We start from the raw sequence: 23376 nt of genomic DNA on the forward strand, positions 1-23376 counted from the left end.
CTACAGTCGTGTTTCTCGAGAGCTGCACGCAGGTCAAGGTGCGGCCATGAGAAAAGGCCCAGGCTTGGTACTCGGTGCCTTGGGGGCGCCAGCTCAGAGAGGGCGCAGCAGAGCCCCTGGAAGTGACCGGAAGCTCTGGCTTGTTTCTCGGCCTCCGGGGGCACGGGGCGGGAGGTCTGGCCCAGCCATGGAGGTGGGAGCAGGCTGGCGGTGTGCAGCGGGCTCCCCCAGCTGACGGGGCCGCGTGGGTGTGTCCTAGGTGTGTGGGAAGTCCTTCAACCGCATGTACAACCTGCTGGGCCACATGCACCTGCACGCGGGCAGCAAGCCCTTCAAGTGCCCCTACTGCTCCAGCAAGTTCAACCTCAAGGGCAACCTGAGCCGGCACATGAAGGTCAAGCACGGCGTCATGGACATCGGCCTGGACAGCCAAGGTGGGTGGGCCGTGTGCAGCAAACAGAGCGGGAGCGATGCCGGTGTGGCACACACAGGAGCTTCCGTGAGGGCGGTGGGGGCGCTGGCCAAGGCTGCGACGCCCCTGGGGAGGGCTCAGGTCTGCAGAGGGGGAACCCTAGCGAGTCATCGTGGCCCTGGTGATGGGTGCTTATGTCTCCTTCAAAGGACTTAAATGGGCTCATGTAAACACTAATAAAGGCAATGAGTGACCTTCGCTGAGTGCCGTGTGCCAGGCCTTTATTATCTCCCGAGATCCGCACAGCGAGGTTGGCTGGGAGATCATCCCCTTCCACATAGACACAAGACGTTGGTTGGCAGGAGGTGACGGACAGTTGATCTCATCACCACGAGACAGCCGTTAGCATAAGTGCATGGGGAATGAAGTAACAAGAGGAGAAATGGCAGCTGGAAAGATAAGGGAGAGCCAGGGCAGGTCACAACTCTAGGTAACTGGGGGAGAGTCTGTGGATATGCAGAGGAGAGCAATGAGCTTCCTGGCAGCCAATGCAAAGAGTGAAACCCAATCGTCACTCTTCACAGGGGCTGCCCAAGAGACTGTAACCCACGCACTCAGGAGAGGGCCACATGGATACACTGTTAGGATCCGGGAGAAATTTCCAGAGAGGATCCCACAGCAATCTGGATTCAGTTAAACTTTCAAAGGCCACTGGCTATAAATCATCCCCTCCTCTCAGCAGTAGCTGCTCCCTTGAGCGCTGTTCCTGAGAGACGGCACTCGTGGGCCCCAGCAGGGCTGCCAGGCTTTCCAGTCGCATACAGAGAGAGGGTCTTTGAGCAGGGAAGAGGGAGCCAGGGGCACTTCAGGAAGGCTGCCGACACAGCTCGGAGCTTCTTCCAGTCCTTTCAAGGCAACTAACCGGGCCTGTGCCTCCATGCTTTCCCGGAAACCGGCCAGGCATTGCGGGACCGCCGTGGCAGCTCGGGTCTGCAGAGGGGGGCCCTGCGAGCTGCCGACCAGTGCCTGGCCTGGTGTCTCGCTTGGGCTGTTGACTCTCAGTTGTCCACAGCTGCTTCCGTAGGTGCCGGCTGCGGCCAGGAGAGCTCTGGGGCCTTGTGCCAGCCAAATGAGGCCAGCGGCCTGGGCGGCACCTGCACCTTGCCCGAAACACAGGCTCAGCCCACAGCCCTGCCCTGCAGGCCGGAATCTGCCATTCACAGATCCCGAGGGCAGGGCCTGGGGATCACCTGGGTGGGGAGGGGCTTGTTAAACCACAGGACCCTCCCCCAGAGCCTGGGGCTCAGCAGGTCGGGGGTGGGGGCAGTCAGGGGATTGGCCCTCCCCAGCCAGCTGGGCTCAGGACCTCCTGAGAACCTTCCGTCCAGACCCGTCCAGACCCGCGGGGCCATGTTCTCAGGGCAGCTGCGGGAGTCACCTGAGCCTGTTTTTTCCAGGGACAGAAGCAGCTCAAATGTCACTGACCCGGGAAGTGGCCCGGTGGTTCCGTGCGCAGTGGTTTCAGGGCTGCCACTCCAGAGCCCTGCCCTGCGGCTGGCCAGGCCTCTGGGAAGTAGCTGGGGCCATCAGAGGGGCCTGCAGGCCCCGACCCAGGCACGGTGCGGGGGCGGGCGCCTTCCCTGTGGGGTTGGGACCCAGGGGCGTTCCAGACTTCCTCCTCTACTCTGGCGGGTGACAGACGGCGGCCGAGCCTGGCCCCAGATGCCTGGGGCTGCTGTGCACCTGCCATGGCTCCCATGCCTCCTGGGTGGATCTACCTAGAAACCTGAGGGGCCGGGTGGGCGCACATCCCCGTAGCTAGAAGTGCAGACTGTTCCCGGGGGCCCGCTGCACCGCACGGCGGTTTGGTAACGTGGGGACGTCTGGGGCGTGGAGGTGCCGATTTCCCAGGGTGCTCTTTTTAGCCTGTTCCTGTGGCCAGCTGTATCATGCGAGGCTGTGGCTCCAGGACTGGGAGCAGTGTGTGTCACACGCCCACTCAGGCTGGCTTCAAGAAGAAGGGAGCGGGTAAGGGCTGATTTGAAGTCCAGGTGGCCTTCAGAGCTGGCTGATTCAGCTCCTTGTTGATGACACCGGGTCAGGCTCCCTGTGCCCCCGGCACAGCATCGGCTGGGATTCTCCTCGTGGCCACAAGATGGCTGCCGGTGCCCAGCCAGGCACTATGCTTCTTTGTTCACATCTCGTGGGAGGGTAGGAGCCTGCTCTCTGCAGAATGGGGTCATGTGCCTATTCCTGACCCCCTGTTGGCAAGGAGTGGGATTTCTCCTACCCCAGCCGTGTCAGCTGGGGGGGGGTCTGCTGTCAGCGACATCTGGACATGTCTGCAGATGTGTTTTTTAATGACAAAAATTTCACTTTATTTCTAGGATTTACTTATTTGGAAGGCAGAGCAATAGATAGGGAGACAGAGAGAGAGAGAGAGAGAATCTTCCATCTGCTGGTTCACGCCCCAAATACCTACAAGCACCATGGCTGGGCCAGGCCGAAGCCTGGAGCCAGGAACTCCATGTGGGCCTCGCACAGGGGCGCAGGGGCCCAACTACTCGAGCCATCACTGCTGCTTTCCCAGGCCATCAGGCTGGGCTCAGAGGTGCAGCAGCAGGGACCTGAACCGGAGCCCATACGGGATGCGAGCATTGCCAAGCGTGGCTTAACCCGCTGTGCCAGAGCACCGGCCCCTGCAGACGTCTTTGGTTATCCAAACCGGGGGATGCTCCTGGCAGCGAGCAGGCAAGGCCAGGCCGGGTGACAGACGCTTCCCTCTCTTGCAGACCCCATGATGGAGCTGACAGGCCCCGAGCCCTCGGAGCTGGACGGCCAGCAGGAGCTGGAGGACTTCGAGGACAACGCTTACCCCTACGCGGGCGTGGACGGTGGTGCCGAGGCCAGCGTGCTCACGGAGCAGGCCATGAAAGAGATGGCCTACTACAACGTGCTATAGCGAGGAGGGGCGGGGCTGTGGCCGCCCCCCCACCCCACCCCGCAGCTGAGAAGCAAACTACTGCCCCACCGGCCCCACCCCACCCCCCGCCCCAGGCGTTTGCACCACTAAGGACCTGTAGACCAAATGGATTCAGTACTACTGGCCTGGTCAGAGCCGGGCGCCGGTCCCTGGCGTTCTGGCCAGGGAAGCCTAGCGCAGGAGGCCCAGGCCTGCTGCCGTGGGAGGAGCGGAGGAAGGCTGAGGAAGCACAAGGCCCGGGCCCAGCGGCCTCCCCAGGCCCGGCATTGCTCTTCAGGGCTCCTGACCCTGCAGGCCTCGGTCCCCTCTGACCAGCCGCTGCCTCCAGGGACCGCTGAGCACCTGCTGCTCTGCACAGTCCACCCCCAGCCCACCAGGCCCGAGAGTCCCCGCCAGCCAGGCAGGGGCCCCCTGCCTTCTACCTCCTGGGGCTCCCTGGTCCTGCAGCCAGGAGTGCCCGCAAGCTGGAGCACAACCAGGGCCCGCCCCCGGAAAGCCCCCGGCCCCCAGCCCCCAACACGGGCTCCAGCAAGCGTCACCCAGGCCTGTCCCCGGCTGGCACACACCAGGGTCCCCCCACCCGTCCTGCCCCCAGCATGACCCAGGCAGGACACCTGGAGACGGAGGCCCCAGCACCAGGGCAGGGTGGGAGGGGCTGGAATCGTTCTGACGAGCAAGGACGCGCTGCAGGCGGGGAGGCGCAGGCTCCCGGCAGAGCACCAGAGTGGAACCGGAAGACGAAGACTGCACGGGCAAACAAATCTTGGCGCGCACACGGGGGTGTTTGGAAGGTAATTTATTATTTTTTCTTTCCAACTCCGTGTCGCCTGTTACCTTGTCGGATGGAGACGCCGTTCCTTTTCCAGACGTGAGCTTTCTCGTGTGCTGCGCGTGCTGTGCGCCCCCGACCCTACGGCAGCCTGGCCAGACAGGGCTCACGCCTGCCCTCCCACCCAGCCCCTTGCTCAGGGGCTCGGCCTGCTGTCCCTGTCCCCAGCTCCGAGCCACAGGCCTGGGGCACTGAGCTAGCACATTCAGGAACGCCCGGGCCCACAGCCTCCTGCCCTCTCGCCTCCTGAGGCCTCGGTGGGGAGACGTGCAGGGCCAGCCCCAGCAGGCACAGGTGGAGCCGGCACCTTCAGCCAGAAACCGGGAGGGGAAAGCAGCCGGTGTGAGGGGAACCCGTCTGCAAGGCAGTGACCCCCACGGCCGGGCCTCAGGGCGACCGCGATCAGGACGGAGGGGTGGACAAGGTGGCCCAAGGGTGGCCTCCCAGGTGCCCGCCATGCGGACCGTCAGGTGGCAGTGAGCCCGTCACGGCAGAAGACACTTCTCCTGCTGGGCAGAAGGCCCCATCCCCTGCAAACTACCTCTTCCCACATCTTTCCCCCTGGTACCAAAAAAGAACCCTGTACCTCCTCCTCCTCCTGCTGCCAGCGCAGTGGCCTTGGTCTTGGACTGGCCCCAGGCCGGGGTCTCCTCCCCCGCCCCACCCCCAGCGGCACCGCCCTCTGCAAGACGGGATACTTGAACGCCCCCTCCCCGGGGAAAGCTAGGAGGAGGATGCGCACGACCCCTGCGCACCGCGGCGGCCCCGGCAACGCTCCCCCCACCCCTCCCCAGCCCCCTCCGATGACTCGGGTGGCCTGGCAGCTCCTGGCGAACCCACTCTAACTTATTTTGCCGTGTGTACAAACCGACCGTTTAGACACTCACGTGTGCAGAGCCCTACTGTGTTTCTATGTTCCTGTTTCAGAGAAGTTTACTTAGCAATAATTATAAATAAATGGATATTCTTTAGCAAGGCGACTGCAGAGTTCTTTCCACAGCTCTTGGGAACCTGCCCCCCTCCCCAGCCGCGCCACACTCCCCCGGGAAGGGCCTCCAGCAAGGCCCCTTGCACTGGCACTGGTGGGGAGGGGGCCGTCCTCTGGGCTAGGACCGCCAGCTCCAGGGGGGAGGGGTGTGGGCCACGGCCCCATGATTCCCACCACGTGCACAGGTGGTCCCATGGCGGACACCAGCCTGGGCTTCAGGGACCGTTTAGGCCTGACCCAGGTGCTTGACCCCCTGCCGCCCACCTGGCCCAGCTGGTTTCGGTTCTGGGCTCCTAGCTCTGGCCTGCCTAGCCCTTTGGGGAGTGAGCCAGCAAATGGAAGTGCGTGTTCGCTCTAACTGCCTTTCAAGTAAAGAGAATAAATCTTTAAGAAGGAAAAGCAGAGGCCTGCAGCCTCGGGCTTCCTCGCAGGAGCTGGCCTGCCGCAGCCAGCCATCCACCAGGAGCAAGGCCCCTGCCCATGGTGGGCAGGGAGGGCAGGGGCGGGACAGGACCCACCTCAAAGCCACAGAGCGTGCATGGCAGTGGTTCCCAGCCACTGGGCTTCAGGAGCCAACCAATTAAGAGTCCCATGGAAATGAGGGCGCTTCAACTAGGTCATGGGAAAAGCAGAATTAAAAGGGAAGCTTATCTTGCTGCAGCAAACATTTGGAAATTGGACAACGGTGCTGTCCTGACATGCATTTTTCCACGGACTGTTTGAAGCCCCTCGTAGTGAAGACGTTCGCACAGTCACCCCCCGGACCCCAGCGTCCGCGATGCTAAGTGGCACAGTCGTTTTCAGAGGAGGGCACTTCAGGAAGTTCAGGGATAGGGGCCGGCGGCAGGGCGTGCTGGCTTACGCTGCCGCCTGCAGCACCAGCATCCCATGAGGGCACCAGTTCAAGTCCTGGCTGTTTTTTTTTTTTGTTTTTGTTTTTGTTTTTGGTTAAAGATTTATTTATTTGAAAGGCAGAGTTACAGAGAGGCAGAGAGAGCGAGGTCTTCCATCCACTGGTTCACTCCCCAAATGGCCTCCAACGGTCGGAGCTGGGATGATCCGAAGCCAGGAGCCAGGAGCTCTTTCTGGGTCTCCCATGTGAGTGCAGGGGCCCAAGGACTTGGGTCATCCTCTGCTGCTTTCCCAGGCCACAGCAGAGAGCTCGATCGGAAGTGGAGCAGCCGGGACACGAACCGGTGCCCATATGGGATGCCGACACTGCAGGCAGTGGCTTTACCTGCTATGCCACAGTGCTGGCCCCTGTTCTACTTCTGATCCAGCTCATTGCTACTGTACCTGGGAAAGCAGAAGAGGATGGCCCAAGTGTTTGGGCCCCTGCACCCATGTGGGAGACATGGATGAGGCTTCTGGCTCTTGGTTTCAGCCTGGCCAGCCCCAGCCCCAGCCATTGCAGTGCATTTGGGGAGCGAACCAGCAGATGGAAGATCTCTGTCCCTCCCTTCTTCTGTAACTCTGCCTTTCAAATAAATAAATCATTTTTTAAAAAAAAGTTCATGGGGGCCGGCACTGTGGCTCCCATATGGGCGCCGGTTCTAGTCCCAGCTGCTCCTCTTCCCATCCAGCTCTCTGCTGTGGCCTGGGAAAGCAGTAGAAGATGGCCCAAGTCCTTGGGCCTCTGCACCCGTGTGGGAGACTGGGAAGAAGCTCCTGGCTTCGGATTGGTGTAACTCCGGCCGTAGTGGCCATTTGGAGAGTGAACCAAGGGAAGGAAGAACTCTCTATCTCTCCCTCTCACTGTCTGTAACTCTACCTGTCAAATAAATAAATAAAAGTTTTAAAAAATAAAAGTTCATGGATAAATGGAACTGAAAGGTAAGTTTATTTTGGTACAAAAAAATATAAAATATTTGAAATCCACACACAGTTTTTTTCCATGAACTTTCTGCACCAGAATAAACTCACCTTTTAGCTCTCTTTCCGCCAGCCTTCCGGCAGTGTCCCTGCATCACCTACACACATCTTCTCGTGTGCATTAAATCACCTATAAACCTCAGTAACACCTCATACAGTGTAAGTGCTACCTAAACAGTTATATTATTTAGGGAAGAAAGACAGGAAAAAGTCTGTCCATGTTAAGTACATACACAGTTGGGGGCGGGCGGTTCTTTGATTTGAAAGGTAGAGACAGAAACTTTGCTGGTTCATTCCTCAAATGCCCACAGCAGCCTGGACGAGGCCAGGTCAAAGCCGGGAGCCAACAGCTCCATGTGGGTCTCCCACGTGGGTGGCAGGGGCCCAAGTGTGCGAGCCGGCACCTGCCGCCTTCCAGACCGCGCAGCAGCAGGAAGCGGAGCCCTTTGGTGTGGGATGCAGCTGTCCCACGTGCCGTCGTCACATGGCCGCCCTGGCTGGGCTGCAGTCAGTTGCAGTCTGCAGCTGGAGGAGTCCACAGAGGCAAAGCTTGCAGATCCAGAGGGCCGAGCTTGTTTATCAGAGATGGAGGGGGCAGGTGTTCGGCCTACCACTCGGGACGCCCATGTGCCGTATCACAGGGCCCGGGCTGGAGCCACAGCTTCTGCTTCTGATCCAGCGTTCTGCTGACGTGCACCAGGGAGGCAGTGGCGATGGCTCTGCGGCCCACGTGGGAGACCTGGGCTGAGTCCTGGGCCCCTGGCTTTGGCCTGGCCCAGCCCTGGCTGTTGCACATTTGGGGACTGACCCAGCAGCTGGGCGTTCTGTCTGCTTTTCCAATAAAGTAAATGAGAACACAAACCATTTTCTAAGGGTTATGCAACGCTCTCCCAGGTCATTTAAATTCAGAGTAGAATTCGGTTGCTGCGCAGAGGATGGCATTGGACGCAGAAGTAGCATCAGAGCAACACTCTACAACGTGACTTTTCAGTTTTGCCTTCATGTGGCCGAATTGGGCCCAAGTGTGGGAACCACCGAGCAAGACCACGAAGGAGCCCCACTCACACACACCCCCTCTAAACCCTGTGCTTGGTAGAGAGAAAGCAAAGAAAGGCCTGGAGCTGTTTAGGGTAAAACCAACAAAAACAAAAGCGACCCAGAAAACAAGCAGACCCTGACCCCGACAATGGGCACAGGAATGCCACGGTGGTGCCAGGGAATGGCACAGGTCAGATCGCTGCCCCGCCCCGGTGCTGGGAGGAGGGCCACCGCCACCAGCAGGGACACACACGCAGACGGCTTTACGAAGAGCGCTTTAGTAGCTAAATGTGGCACCAAGTGTCCCCAGGGTGATATAAATTACAGTGTGCCAAAGACACTGGCTGACTGAGGTAAGACACGCTGCTCCCGCTCACGTGGCCGTGAGGGAGACGCACACGCACGCCCTTTATAAGAGCGTCCCCCCGGGGGCGCCCCTACTGCTTGCCCAGGGCTCTGTCCAGGTTGCTCTTGATGGTGTCCAGGAAATCCGTGGTGTTCAGGAAGTGCTCATTCAGCTTCACGCTGCCGAGAGAACAGCGCCCTCGTCAGGCCTGCCGGGCTCACTGCCGGAAGGAAGCTGGGCACAGGCGCTCCAGGGCCAGTGCGGGGAGACGAGTGCAGGTGGGGCGGGAGGGGCCGGGACAGGGGCTGGGCCTGAGCCGCGCCTCATGGTTGCGGACCCGCCCCAGCCAGCTGCAGGGGGCTCCTCCATTTCCACCCACTGGCCCCCCATGCCCCCCAACCCCGTCACATACTTGCTAAGGCCATGGATGCAGCCGGCCAGGTCCTTCGTCATGGCACCACTCTCTACCGTCTCCACGCACACCTTCTCCAGGGTCTGGGCAAACCTGCAGGGCACAGGCAGAGTGAGACCCTGGCTAGGCCTCTACCCCCGGCCAAGATCCAGAGCCCCCCCAGAGGTGAATGGGGGGGGGGGGGAGCTGAGGCCCCGCCCTCTGCACGCACCTGATGAGGTCCTGGTTACCGTCCAGCTTCCCCCGGTGCTCCAGGCCCCGAGTCCAGGCAAAGATGCTGGCGATAGGGTTGGTGCTGGTGGGCCGGCCCTGTGCACAGGGGTCGCAGGGGATCAGGAAGCGAGGCCCAGCCCTCCTCCCCTCGCCCCGGCCCTTGGGGCCATCAGCAGGTGTGGGCCCTGGCAGAGACGGGCAGCACACATACACCTGGCCCGAACTTACCTTCTGGTGCTCCCGGTAGTGGCGGGTGACCGTGCCGTGGGCAGCCTCGGCCTCGATGGTCTTCCCGTCCGGACAGACCAGCACAGAGGTCATCAGGCCCAGAGAGCCAAAGCCTGGAGGGCAGAAAGACCCTCTGCTCAGTGTCAGCGCCTCAGCCCTGGTGCCCGGGGCCCCCCTGGGCAGTCTGCAGCCGTCTCCACCCGCCCTCCCCGGCTGTAACTGTGCGGTCAGCCCAGCCCCTCACCCCTTGTGGGTCTCCAGGGGCCACTCCTGAGCATGTCAACACCCATCAGCAGCCTGCCTCCAGGCCCCGTCCCCCGAGGCTGCCCACCCCGCCTGGCTCAGGGCCAGCTCATCCAAGCAGAGAACCCCGCTGTGAGCTCTTTCACAATCACTTTCTCTGCTGGGCTTTTTCGGCCCCTTTCAAGCTTTCAGATTTACTTCCAAATGTTCCCAAAGGCCGAGGTCCACTTGGGTGACCTGGTCTGGCGTCAAGGACTCGGGGGGCTTCAGATGCACCCCCCACCTCTGCCAAGGCAAGAGTGGTGACGGCTCCAAAGGGAAGTGGCTGCTTCATTTCCACTGGGGCGATGCCCCTCCGGAGCGGGGGGCCTTTACCCTCACCCTTGCCCACGCACTGGAGGCCAACTCCAGCCGCACTCCCTCACTCGTCCCTGCACGGCCCAGGGGCACTGCTCTGGCGAACTCTTCCCAGCAAAGTCCGACGCGTCACACCGCGCTGAGCCCCCTGCCTCCTCTGCACAGGCTGAGCCTCGCCCACCTCCCCACTCCCAGCTACTCCTCCCTCTCCGGGCCTTGCACGGGGGCCCCCTCTCACCATCTTCCCTGCTCTTTCCGTTTTTTTTTTTTTTTTTTTCTTCTCTTAAAATGTTCTCTATTTGAATGGAAGAGAGCATTCCCATCTATTGGTTCAGTCCCCAAATGCCCATAATGGCCGGGGGCAAAGCTGGGGATGGAGCCCAGGCACTCTGATGGGGGTGCTCAGCTGCATCTGGGGAGTTCCCATGCCCATATTCCTAATGTTTACTGTGCAAAAAGTCCTCCCCGTGATGGAAAGATGAAGGCAGTCCTGCCTGACCCCGTCCCGACTGGGTCACTGGGCCCCACCCGCTACAGACAGGAAGGACCCCCAGCTCTTGGTGATGCACCACTTCAAGGCTAGTTTGTGATCCTCTCTCCCTTGGATGCCAGGGAGCGCCTGGCCCTGCTGTCCACAGGGGGCCTGCAGCGAGTCCCACGGCCACTACAGTCTGTCCGTTCTACCTAAGGGGACTGCAGAGCCCACCCACCCAGCCCGTGCCGCCCCATCCCCCGACAGGGAGCAGGGCCCGGCCAGCGCACCCTGAGCCAGGATGTCCGACTGCACATCACCATCGTAGTTCTTGCAGGCCCACACAAAGCCGCCGGAAGACTTGAGGACCTGAGCCACCATGTCGTCGATGAGCCGGTGTTCGTACCAGATCTTGTTCTTGTCGAAGTCGGTCTTATAGTGCCTGGGAGAGCAAGGGTGCGTTGCGGGGGCAGGGCGGGAGGCTGGCAGGCCTGGGTGCCTCTCCCTGAGCCCCAGGGCTGAACCAGAGGTCCTGGGACCATGCTCCCCTACCCCCGCCCCCATAGTTAGGCAACAGAGAGGGCAGCGGGGTCCCCGGGAGGCGGGAGCGGGGAGAGGCTGTTACTTGTCAAAGATCTCCTGGAAGATGTCCTTGAAGCGCCCGTCGTAGGCCTTCAGGATGGTGTTCTTGGTGCTCATGTACAGCGGCCACTTCTTCTGGATGGCGTACTGGAAGCAGCTGTGCGCGAAACCCGAGATGGACTGCAGGGGAGAGAAGGCCCTGGCTGGGTCCCCGGCCTGGGGACTGCCAGCTCGGCCGCGCCAGCAGGCCCAGACCTCCAGGAACAGCATCCCAGCCTCCACCACACTACTAGCCCTAGCGACATGGCGAGAGCAGCTGCCATTCCCGGGACGGCACCTCCCACCCAACGTCGCTTTGCAAAGCCACTGCCCCATCCCCAACTCCTAGACCAAGTGGCTGGGTGGGGCTAATTCTTCCTTCTTCTAGGATTGGCTGTGTGTATCCCGGTTTAACCAATCAGAGGCCCCCACCCCACCCTGCTCTCAATGATTGGCTCAGAGGTGATCATGTGACCCACAAGGCCGGTAGGGCAGAGCCTGGAGCGGCCAGCGGCCATTCCTGCCACTTCCTGGCCTGAGATCGGAGGCTGGAGTGGGAGGCCCAGAACCCCGATCGGGACGCACCTCGTCGGTGTTGTACATGCCCATGCCCACGCCGCCTCCAGGGAAGTTGTACACCTCCCACTCCTTGGCGCTGCTGCCATCCTTCGGGCTGAAGACCATCTTGAAGGTGCCCGCCCGGTCCACCACGAAGTCTGTGGCTTTGTACTGCAGGGACGAGAGGTGGCTCAGGCCCGGGGTCTGGTGGCGGCGGGCGGGGGCACCCAGGTGGTGGGCTCCGGGTCCGCCCTACCTGGTCGCCGTGGGCGTGCCTGCCAATGGTGATGGGCTTGGTCCAGCCGGGGACCAGCCGGGGGATGTTTTTGCAGATGATGGGCTCCCGGAAGACGGTGCCCCCGAGGATGTTCCGGATGGTTCCATTGGGACTCTTCCACATCTTCTTCAGCTTGAACTCTGTGAGGACGGAGAGGAAGTGGGCCCTCTCTAGCCCCCGGCTGCCAACCAGAATGCTCAGGCGAAAACGTGGCCGGGCAGGGGCCCTGAAAGTCATCTGGGGAGGCAGCAGCACCTGGAGTGCAAATGCGTGGGCTCTGGACTCTGCGGGTGACTTTTTTTTTTTTTTTAAGATTTATCTATTTATTGGCGAGACAGAGCCAGAGAGAGCTTCCATCCGCTGGGTCACTCCCCAAACAGCTACAAAGCAGGAGCGGAGAACTCCATCTGGGGCTGTCTCAAGCAAGCAGCAGAGACCCAAGCACTTGGTCCATCACCCACGCCTTTCAGGTGCACATGCAGGGAACTTGATCAGAAGCAGAGCAGGCCTGCGCCGCAGCTCACTAGGCTAATCCTCCGCCTTGCGGTGCCGGCACACCAGGTTCTAGTCCCGGTCGGGGCACCGATCCTGTCCTGGTTGCCCCTCTTCCAGGCCAGCTCTCTGCTGTGGCCAGGGAGTGCAGTGGAGGATGGCCCAAGTGCTTGGGCCCTGCACCCCATGGGAGACCAGGAGAAGCACCTGGCTCCTGCCATCCGATCAGCGCGGTGCGCCGGCTGCAGCGTGCTACCGCGGCGGCCATTGGAGGGTGAACCAACGGCAAAAGGAAGACCTTTCTCTCTGTCTCTCTCTCACTGTCCACTCTGCCTGTCAAAAAAAATAAATAAATAAATAAAAAAAAAAAAAAAAAAAGAAGCAGAGCAGCTGGGACTTGAACCACTGCTCTGACACAGGCTGCCAGCAAGCTCGGTGGCTCAACCCGCTGCCCAGTCCATGAGGCTTATTATACAAGAGGCTCGGCCTGAGCTGTGAAATCCAACAATGGATAACATGAGGACTACATGATCTCTGTACCTGGCCCGCGGTACGCGCCCAAGGCCATTTTCATTCCTGTGTACTATGTGGAAGTAGGGCTTGTCTCTGAACCCCAACTGCACACTGCCTCCCACCAGAGCCCCGGTGCGGGCACTGGCACTGCCCAAGTCACTGTGATTGGCTGTGTGTATCCCGGTTTAGCCAGTCAGAGCCCTCACCCCCACCCTGCTCTCAGTGATTGGCTCAGGGGCGATCACATGACCACTGCCCATACGGTGGGGATCCATAAGTTTCCAGAGTTCAAGAGGACTCAAACACCCCAAAAGAGCCCAGTGCCACACAACCACAATCCTCCACGGCCAGGTCGAACCAGGGCCCTAGAGAGCTTGCATCCAACCAGCCAGCTCAGCTGCAGGGACAGGGAGAGAGAACCAAGAAGCTCCGAAACCACTCTCTATTTCTATTTTTTTTTCCCATTTACTTGAAATGTAGATCAAGAGAGACAGAAACAGAACGAGAGATCTTCCATCCACAGGTTTACTCCCCAGATGCTTGGGAAAGGCCAAAGCCAGGAGCTGGGAACTCCAGCTGGGTTTCCCCTTGAGTAGAAGGGGCCTAAGCACTTGGGCCCTCATCTGTGTCTCACAGGATGCACCAGCAGGGAGCTGGACCGGAAGCAGAATAGCCAGGACTCCCACGGCATTTTGATATGGGATATGTGTATCTTTTTTTTTTTTTTTTAAGATTTATTTGTTTATTTGAAAGGAAGAGTTACAGAGAGAGAGAGAGAGATCTTCCATCCACTGGTTTACTCCCCCAAATGGCCAGGACTAGACCAGGCCAAAGCCAGGAGCCGGGAGCTTCTTCCGGGTCTCCCATGGGGCTATGGGGGCCCAAGCACTTGGGCCATCTTCTCACTGCTTTCCCAGGCACATTAGTACGGAGTAGAATTGGAAGTGGAGCAGCTGGGACTCGAACCCAAGCCCACATGGATGTCAGCGCTACACCACACTCCAGTCCCTGGGATACGCCCACCGGGCCACAGCGCCCACCCTACACCACCCTTTCTTGAACTATCACTGAGGCCATTTCCTGGCACCCTTGAGAGTAGCCCCCAGAGGCAAGGACGGGCAGTCAGGCTGGGGGGGGGGGCACCTTGCCGAGGGGGCTGGGGGAGCACAGGGCGGGGACACTCGTGGTGTGAGTCTGATGGGAGGGCCCCCGCAAGTCCCCAGAATCCTGGGGGCTCCTGACTCCCAGCTCTCTCCGGAAACTGCCTGCAAACAGCCCCAAGTGTCGGCCAGCACTGTCCTCGCCGTCCTTCCGTGTGACACCTACCACGGCCACAGCCACGGAGCAGTGGCCCAGAGCCAGGGCACATGGAGCTCGGCTGCACCCAGACACGAACCCTAAGGCCAACCCCTTACCACGCCTCTGCCAGTCTCTCCTCCAGAAACCTCGGAGTCCCACTGACCTCCAGGCCCTGCCGGGGAGACTGGGGTCCCCTGCCTGTCCCCACCGCCCCAGCCCCACGCGCTGCCAGCCTCAGGAAAGCCCCAGCTCCGAGCACTCCCTACCTCTTGGTCCCAAGATGAGCCACACGGCAACCAAACCGCCTCCCACCCCGACGTGGGGAGCGGGCAGTGCCCGTGTGCCTCCCAGCGCCGTCCCCCACACCTCGCACCTTCCACGCGGGCCTCGTCGGGGGTGATGGTGGCACATTTGACAGCCACGCTGTACTTCTGGGTGGCCAAGGCGGAGTCGATGGTGACCTGGTCATCCGTCTTGTCACGGTTCGGGAGCCCGAGGTCAAAATACTTGAGCTGGACGTCCACGTGGGGCAGGATGAGCTGGGGACGGAGCCAGAGTGAGGTGCCAGCCGGCCCAGAAGGCGGTGACTGAGCAGAAGTCTTGAGACCATGGCAGGGCTCGGCAGCCAGGGCAGGGACAGGGAAGCCGGCGGAGGGGGCGCCGCAGAGGGGTAGGGTCCGTCCTTCGTCAGTGCGACCTGGCCAAGGCCCACAGGAGGCCGGGGCTCTGGGGAGGGGTAGGCAGAGCGGCCCAGCAACTCCCAGACCACCCGGATTTCTCTACACAGTGGGCTCCTGCTTTGTCCTCCAACTGTGCTGAGACCTTCACAGGTAGAAGTGGCCAATCCCAACCTTTCCCTGCTGGAGACACACCCAACACAGGGCGGGGAGCTTCACGTGGACAGCACACTCCCTCGGCACACCCACGCCACGGCTACTCGGGAAAGGCCACGCACCGCCCCGGGGGGCCTCCCTGCACACCAGCCCCGGTCCGTTTCCCGTGTTCTCAAGGAAACAGCAGATGCAGAGGGAGCAAGATGTTGTGATTCAGGCTGAGCTTTGCAACTGCTCACGTCCAGGAAAGCGAGCAGGCTCTGGCCCGAGGACTTCACCCCTAACAGTCCAGGCATGAACCAAGGTTGGACGGAAGAGAGACAGGCGCGCCAGGGTGACAGGTGAACCCTGGGACCCTGTGGGACTGAGCGCCAGCCGCCACGGGAGGGGGCTCTACCTTCTCCTTGATGAACTGCCAGATGATGCGCGTCATCTCATCCCCGTCCATCTCCACCACCGGCTTCGACACCTTGATCCTCTTGTCGGCATCTAGAACCAGGCACGGCCAGCGCCATCAGCCTCCCGGCCAGCCCCACCACTCACCAGGGAGGGAGCGGAGGACAGCCGGGGCTCCCGCTGCTCGGCGTCCCCTCTGCCTTCCACAGAAGCAGCGTCCTGCCTGCCCGGAGCCCTGACCCCCCGTGGGTATGGCCAGGTAGGCCCAGCCAGGAAGATGCACACCCCACCCCTGGCCAGGGGGCTGAGGCCAGCCTGACCCATCTGATCCTCTCGCCTGGAACCCGAAGGCAGAGAGCAGCACAGAGATGAGTGACAGCAGCTGGGGCCGCCTTGCCCACGGGCTCCTGCCAGCCAGCTGTCCCAGACTCAACTCTCTCGTGTCCCCCGGGACTCTGAGTGACCTTGCGGCTTTCCAACAAAATCCTCCCAAGGTCCTCCAGTCACAAACTTTGTTGCTTGCAACCTGAGAGCCCCAACCAAAGCGAGGGCCCGCTATGTGCCTGAGCACCATCATCTGCGATTCCACTTAATTCCCAGAACTACCCCCAAGGGAGGGATCATTATCCCCATTTTAAAGGTAGGAAAACTGAGGCTCGGTTTTACCCCCTCCTCCCCGAAGTCAGCAGAGCCAGGTTGACTTGGACCTCAGCCATAGAGAAGGGCAGGGGATGGCCCCTGCGGGTGGGGGTCAGAGTCCCCAGGCCACGCCCTCTCGGGAAGGTCAGCCCTCCCACCCCCAAGAAGCATCAGAGGACTGGACCAGTGGCTAACCAGGGTCCAGGGAGACAGTGAAGGGAAACGGAGTGGGGGGTTCTTTAGGGAAAAGTCTCAATGCATGGAGAAAACCAAGGTTCTGGGACGTGAACTCCAAAGAAAGCTCAAGGTCTAGTTCATCAGTGTGCGGGCTGCGTGGGACGAGGTTGCTGGACCCTGGCCTGCAGCAGTTGACCCCAAGTGCCCTAACCTGAGACGCAGCAGCGCGGGCAGGGTAGGAAATGACACAGAGCCTGGGCCATCGCGGCCCTCACTGGCCGGCAGCGCAGCCGGGGGCAGGAAGGCTGGGGCACTCCTCTGGCTCTCAGAGCCCCTGCGTGCTCAGGCTACGCCTGGTCCTCCCAGGTGTGGCTACGCGTCTTCCCACCCCAATACGCAGCACATCAGAGGAAGGCAAGATGCCCACTTGAAAACCAAGTCGGGGGTCGGCGCTGTGGTGGAGCGGGTAAAACCTGCACCTATTCAGGACCCCCACCCCGGCTGCTCCACTTCCAATCCAGCTCCCTGCTGATGAGCCTGGGGAAGCATCGGAAGATGACCCACGAGCTTGGGCCCTGCACCCTCATGGGAGACCAGGAAGAAGCACCTGGCTCCTGATTCAGCCTGGCCCAGCCCCAGCTGTTGTGGCTGGTTGGGGAGTGAACCAGCAAATGGAAGACCTCTCTGTCTCGTCTCTCTTTCCCTTTCTCTCTGTAACTCTGCCTTTCAAATAAACAAACAAATCTTGGAAACAAAGAGACAGAGAGAAAACAGTCACAGGAAGTGACAAGTGAGCACCGGACAGCAAGGGACAGAAACTCCTAGGCACACTTGAAACAAAAAGCAACCAAAGCCTAACAGATCTCAAACATGTCATCTTCCTACGACACCCCCAAGCCATGACTCACAGGGACATCTCTGACCGCTAAGACAAACATTAAATCATGTGCAGCAAAACTACTTCCCACACAAAGGCAAACAGATTTCTTTTTTTAATCCATCAGGAGTGTGGAGATCACTTAGGAAGGAAAATGAGACCAGGGCGTGTGGTGTATGTCGGAGGCAGGACCCAAGGCACACAGGTCCCCGCCTCCAGTGCAGCCCCGGGAAGCCCTGGGTCAGAGTAGACCTGGACTGGAAATGTCCCATCCCCTGGGGAACAAAAGGTGGCCACTGCTGGGCCTCCCACCCTTCCCCAAACTGCAAATTTTTCTGGCCTTGACCTTGAGCGGCAGAGCCAGCGTTCTGCTTTTCAGGTGCATCCAGGAATCGAATCAAGGCCAGAATCAGCCTCATCAGGAGGCCTAAGGAGAGACCGGCAGGGGCCGGTTCCACAGGCTCCAGCCTCCACCTGGGTGCCCCGGTTTGACCCTTGAGCCAGGCACAGCCACCTGTAGGCTGGGGACACCGCACCTCCTCTCTGGGGAGTTTCAAGGTCAAGATCACAGGGCCTACTTATTTATTCAACAGCCAGGTGTGAAGCACCATGGCGGAGTGAGTGTGGAAGGGAGAGTCCAGGGGTCGCAGATAGGAGAGCAAGCAGTGCCGGGGTCCGAGCCAGGGTGCTGAGCCCACCGCCCAATCCCAGCAAAGCACCCAAAGCAGAAAAGCTCGCAGCCATGGGAGCCCAGCCAACAGCAGGCTCATTTGGTGGGGCCCAGGTAGTCACTTTATAAAAAAAAAAATCGTCACTGGATTTTTTTTTTCAGGGTTAAAAAAGGGCTTGTTTAATTAAATACAGGGGGGTAGGCAGGTAGGAGAGGCCATCCACAGAAAGCACCAGTCCCTGGGGCCCCTCCCCGCCCACCCCACAGCTAAATGGCTGCAACCAGGTTCGGGCGCTGGGGGGCGCACGTGCCTCCAGGCCCTTGGGCAGCACAGTCCGGCCCTGGGCACCGCCAGGGTTTGGAGCCGCCCACACCCCCACCCCCACGGACTAAGGCATATCACTCCTGCTGCCAGAGACAGGAGGGCTCGGGCCCACGTGGGGACCACAAGGCCCCCAGTGGACACTGTAGGCTAGGCGGGGCCGCTCCCCCAGGAGCCAGCCCGGCCGGGCCTGGGCCCTGGATACACACCAGCACCCGACTGGAGTCGGGACACACAGAGGTTCTGGACCAGTGGGGGGGGGGGGGGCCACGGGGGACGCGGGGGTGTGCCCTGGAGCAGGGGACCCGGGGCCCCTCCCACCGCAAGGTCCTCCATCCAGTGAAGATTTTTAAACCAAAGTTTAAAAATTAGATTAAAAAAAAAAAAAAACCTTAATGAACTCAATAAACGAGCAAAACGCTTGAATCGATGCCTCTCCAAAGGGCTAACAAAGCCATGAAAAGATGCACAACACTGCTCCTCATTAGGGCAACGCAAATCAAAAGCAAAAACGAGATTCCTCCTCGTCTTGTCCTCACACTCATTTTGAATGGCACTGTTTATAAAAAAAGAAAAAAGAAAAAGAATCAGAAGCCAGCAAGTGCCAGCAAGGATGTGGAGAAACTGGAACTCTGCTGGTGGGGATGGAAGACGGTGGGAACAAGTCAATACAGAAAACACTCAGCGAGCCGGCAGAGCCACTTCTGGGGTCTATCCGAAAGAACCGACAGCAGAGACTTGAAGCGACAGCTGTTCACAGGCGGCGGGCTTTGTGACAGCCCACAGGCTGGAAGCCACCTGTGTGCCCATCAGAGGATGAAGGGACAAACACCAAAGGATTCTACTCACGGCCGCCTGGAGTAGGTGAAGGCGATTGGGGGGGGGGGGGGCGTTCCCAGGGAGGAGGAGCAAACGGGGAGCTGTGTTTAACAGCCTCAGTGGCTCCGCTCTGCAAGATGAGATGGAGGGAGCAATGGCTGCCCGCCAGTGTCAGTGCTTAACACTACTGGGTCAATTTTAGATTACCTTTTTTTTTTTTTTTTTTTACCAAAAATCAACAAGCCAAACAAGAAAAGAAAGCAGGAGATTTGAACATAAGACTCCAGCTGTGCTGCTTCTTAAAGAAGCTGCCCATATAACCACCACCACCCCCTCCCCGGGGGGTTGGGGGCGCCTCCTCCTTCACGCCCACCCACCGTGTGCCCCCTGGACTGACCCAGAGTGTGAGAGCCTTGCCCGTTGTTCCTGTATGGGGCAGCCACCACCTGCCCCTCTCCAGGGAGACAAGTGGGGACAAGCGACCTGAGATGCGGGAGCAGCGGCCACCACGCGTCTACAGAGATGACCAGCACAGCCCTCCTGGCCAGAGGGTGGGACAGATCAGCGCAGCCCCAGGAGGCCCGCTGGGCGGCCCGTCCCCGCCCCCCACTCTGAGGAAGGGTTCTGAGCCCACCCCCGCTTTCAGGATCTGCACGCGGCTCCCAGATGGAGGCAGTGGTCTAAGCAGAAGCAGATGCCTGAACAGCGGCTTCCCCGCGTGCCTGCCCCGCTGCTCTCCACAGAGGGCCTGCCCGGCCAGCACGGCCCAGCGAGGAAGGCCCCAGTTCCCAGGGGCAGCAGTTCTGGAAGCGACTCCAGGAGGCTCCTTGGATCACCCTCGGTCCCCCCTTTCTCCCACACCCACATCCAAGCCATCAAAAAACCCTACTGGCTCTTGCTGCAAAACACACTTCAAACCCAACCAGGGCTCAGGAGCCGGAGCACCACCACCCAGGTTGGAACCACCCTCTTCGACCACCCTGAGGTCAGGGTGCCCTTGGGAACAAGCGACAGGATCCCAGCAGTCATCTCACAACCCAGCACTGCCCCCTTCCACTCAGAGTGAGGCCAGGCGCTCCAGGTGCCCAAACATGGCCGGCCTCGGAGCCGCACCCCGCTCACCCCCTCTCCCGTCACTCTCCACGGTGCACCGTGCGCGCCTTGAAAACCTGTAGGTCCCTCTTCCCTTGCCTGAACGCCAGCCTCTGCCCCTCAGCAGTTCATCTCCTGGGGCCCTGGCTGACTGACAGCCCTGTCCCAGCACTCATACCCCCTTCCCTGCTGGTTCCTTCTCCCGCTCCCAGCCCACAGAGCCCAGTAGCACCTCCTGCTTATCATCTGCCCCTCCTGCGCTGGGATGTCAAAGCCCTAAGGTCAGGAATCTTTGCTGGCCTGGCCCCAGCTCAGTCCTCACCCTGCAAGGTGTTTGGCACGCTGTAGGAGCACAGGGTTTGTCTTAGCCAGGCTGAAGCCAGGAGCCTGGAACTCAATCTGGGTCTCCCACACAGGTGGCAGGGACCCAACAACTTGAGCCATCGCCACTGCCTCCCAGGGTGTGCGCTGGCAGAAAGCTGAGTGTGGCGCTGGGACTGGAACCCAGGCACTCCAACGTGGGAGGCCAGCATCCTAAAACAGCTGCTTCAAAGCCCTGGCCCCCTAGTGTTTGTAAGGTGGCTTTACAGAGTACAATCCTCAGGGCACACCAGAGAGCTGTTAGCAGCACCTGCCGCCCTGAACCGACTCAGCCTAAGAGGCCTCAACCTCAGAGGCTGGGGAGCAGCCCAGGCTTTCCAGAGAGATTTGCCTTCAATACCAACTGAACCCAAACAGAGGCACCCAGAACAGCTCTGGGGGAAGCAAGGGTGGGGTGTGGGGGGGTGGTCTTATCTGACAGGCTTGGGAGAGACTCAGCAGAGAACAGATAAAAACTTTCTCCGGGTGAGTCTGCAAAACTTTGAACTTGGACAGCTCAGCGCACAAGCAAGCTACCAAGATCTGAAAACCTAAGGGGCAAGGTTAGCAAAGAAATGCAGAGCTGGGCAGGCTAGAGAAGCCATTCCCGCGCCCTCCCCTCTCCAGGATGCAACTTGGCAGACCTGCCAGCAGCAGTCGCTACAGGCCTGCAAGGCTGCAGTTGGAGGCGCAGGCGGGAAACACCGGGCAGCAGAGATGCAAGGCTATTTTAGCCAAAAAGTATTTTGTCCTTGTCATCGGGGGGGGGGGGGGGGGATGCCAAGTACTCTGTTTCCAGCAGTGTTGCTGGGTGACGTGCTGGCAGGGCTGTCAACTGTATGGCCCCGTGTCCAGCTCCAACACCGGGCATTCTCTCCATTAACAAACCAGCTCACATAGGGACTGCTGCCTTCCAGGACATCCAAGCTCAGGCCCCAAAGGGGCTCCGCTTTCTTGTTTTCTGTTGTTCGCTTTTCTTTTCTTCTTGTGAACAGGGAGAGCTGGAGCCTGCAGCTAGCCTCTCTCATGCTTTGCTGAACATGCTGGGATGTTGAAGGCCCCGGTCCCTTTGAGACAGATCCCAGGAGTACAAAAGGAGAAATAACCCTTTCTCCTTGGCAGGCAGGGGTGTGGAGGGAGGGGGGCGCCAGGCTGGGGGCCAAGCCCCTCCCCTCTTCTCCACCCACTGCTCTGGTCAGCTGCTCCCACGCTTGGTTGTTAAAGATTACCCCTACCGGAGCCAGGCCAGGCCTGGGCCCTACCCCGTCTCCCTTACCCACCCCCCCAGGGTGCACCCCAAGGACTCCTGCCAGGGTCTGAATGGGAGTTTCCCCAGCAACAGGCATCAGACGGGTGCCAAGAGTCCCGCAGTGTCCCCCGCCTTTTGTGCCTGGCATTGGGCAGCCCGGGCCAGGAGCAGCTGGATGCCCACACGCGGAAGGGCAACTCACCCTGGGAAGGGGAGCTCGGCCCACGTCCCACTGGGGATGCCCCGACCGCGTCTTCCCGCCCAACAGGGACCTAAAATTCCCCCCAGAGACTGTGGGAACCACTGGAGAAAGCATTGGCGCGCGAGCTGCCAGGTCTCTGCGGCGGGGCGGGGGGGAGCCGGGCGGGAGCCGGCGGCAACAGCCCTGGATGGAGCCGCCAGTGCAGCCAGCGAGGCGAAAGGGGGTGGCGGCCAAACAAAGGGGAAAACGCAAAGCTCGCTCCTCCAGCTGTCGAGCAAGGGCTCCAAAAATAGCTGACGTGGGCCTGGTGGCGGCGAGGAGGGCTCAGAGCGCGCCAGAAAAGGAAGGGGAAGTCGACGCCTCCCGCGCCCGCCTTTGTCTATGCGAGGGCCGCACCGCGACCCTCCTCTTGCCCCGGGAGCCGGCGGGGCGCTCCGGCCCCCTCGGCTGCGCGCCTCCCGCCGGAGGCGCAGGACGCCCTGCGAGCCCGGGACACTCCGGAGACCCCACTCCCGGAATCCCCGGGGGCGCAGGGCAGCCCCGAGCCCGCGATCTGCTGGGCCAGGAAACACCCGGGCCACCAGTTGCCCCTGTCCTTCAATTCGCCACCCCCTGCTCCCGGGGCGGCCCGGAAGCGCCCGGCGTGGGGCGCGTTCAGCGAGGCTGCCCCCCAGGCTTCCGCTTACCCCAGCCCCGCCGCCGCCCCCGGGGCCGCGTGCCGCGCTCCCCGGCCCCCGCCTCCGGCCCAGTCGCCACGTCGCGACTCCAGGCGCGCGCCCGCCCGGACCCCCCGCGCGGCACTCACAGTGGCGCCGTGGCTGCTCTTGCAAGGTGGGGGTCGCCAGGGCCGCCGGCGCCCAGGCCGGCCCGGAGCCCTGGGCTCTGCAGAGCGAGCGCACGACCCGCAGGTAGCCGGCCATCCCGAGCAGGCGAGCGCACGGTGGGCACCGGCGAGCTCCAAGCGCGCACCGAGCCTCCCGCTGCCGCCGCGGTCCGCCGCACACGGCCGGGGCGGGGCTGCCGGTGCCCGCCGCCCCATTGGGCCTCGGCGGGGCGGGGGCGGAGCCTGGCGCGCCCGACCCCACTGAGGGCCTCGCGGGAATCCGGCCCCGCTGCTGCCGCCGCCGCCGCCGCGGCGGGCCGGTGCCTCCTTGCGCACCGCGGCCTGCTCTCCTCCGAGAGAGTTGTGAGGCCGGCCCCGGCCTGCGAGAGGCCAGCCGCTCCGGGGTGCCCTGTATCAACCAGGCGTCGGCTGCCCACCCATCCATCTAAACCCAGTGGCAAACCTGAGCAAGGCCCTGGGCCCAAGGCGCAGCAGCCCAGCGCGGGGTCTCCGTCCTTGCGTTCGGCTCCCGGCAGGCTCACCCTGGGATCCACCTCGGGGAGCCTGACCCAAGTGGACCATGGAAATCCTTCCCCCGTAGCGCGGCCGGAGCCTGTTTTCTCTAGTGCCCAACGGGAATTGGAGCAATAACGGGGCTACTACTAGGAGACGGGGATGAGATTATGGAAATAGAGGGCCTGGGGCGCACTCGGTGCGGGTGGCCGCTGCGGGTGTTCCCTGCATTCCACAGGGCAGCGCGCAGC

At 61.2% G+C, this 23376-nt stretch overlaps 2 protein-coding genes across 4 annotated transcripts in view; one reads left to right on the forward strand and one right to left on the reverse strand.

Annotated features, from left to right (window-relative positions):
- ZNF710 (zinc finger protein 710) overlaps positions 1–5195 on the forward strand; it is a 58677-nt gene extending 53482 nt beyond the window's left edge. For all 3 annotated transcript variants that reach the window (XM_062206251.1, XM_062206250.1, XM_062206252.1), the window contains exons 4-5: positions 260–434; positions 3205–5195. In XM_062206251.1, the coding sequence (XP_062062235.1) occupies positions 260–434; positions 3205–3374 (345 nt within the window). In that variant the 3' untranslated portion in view covers positions 3375–5195. The remainder of the gene's footprint in view (positions 1–259; positions 435–3204) is intronic.
- Positions 5196–8384: 3189 nt separating this feature from the next.
- IDH2 (isocitrate dehydrogenase (NADP(+)) 2) lies at positions 8385–22785 on the reverse strand. Its single transcript, XM_062206253.1, has 11 exons — positions 22595–22785; positions 15384–15475; positions 14527–14692; positions 11829–11989; positions 11600–11743; positions 11019–11155; positions 10684–10835; positions 9322–9434; positions 9092–9189; positions 8881–8973; positions 8385–8647 (listed from the first exon to the last, which is right to left on the reverse strand). Exons 1-11 carry the CDS (start codon positions 22707–22709, stop codon positions 8560–8562), a joined length of 1359 nt encoding a protein of 452 aa, XP_062062237.1. The 5' UTR covers positions 22710–22785; the 3' UTR covers positions 8385–8559.
- Between the last annotated feature and the right edge of the window lie 591 nt (positions 22786–23376).

The sequence above is a fragment of the Lepus europaeus genome, chromosome 11 (assembly GCF_033115175.1).
Source record: "Lepus europaeus isolate LE1 chromosome 11, mLepTim1.pri, whole genome shotgun sequence".
Lineage (NCBI taxonomy): Eukaryota > Metazoa > Chordata > Mammalia > Lagomorpha > Leporidae > Lepus > Lepus europaeus.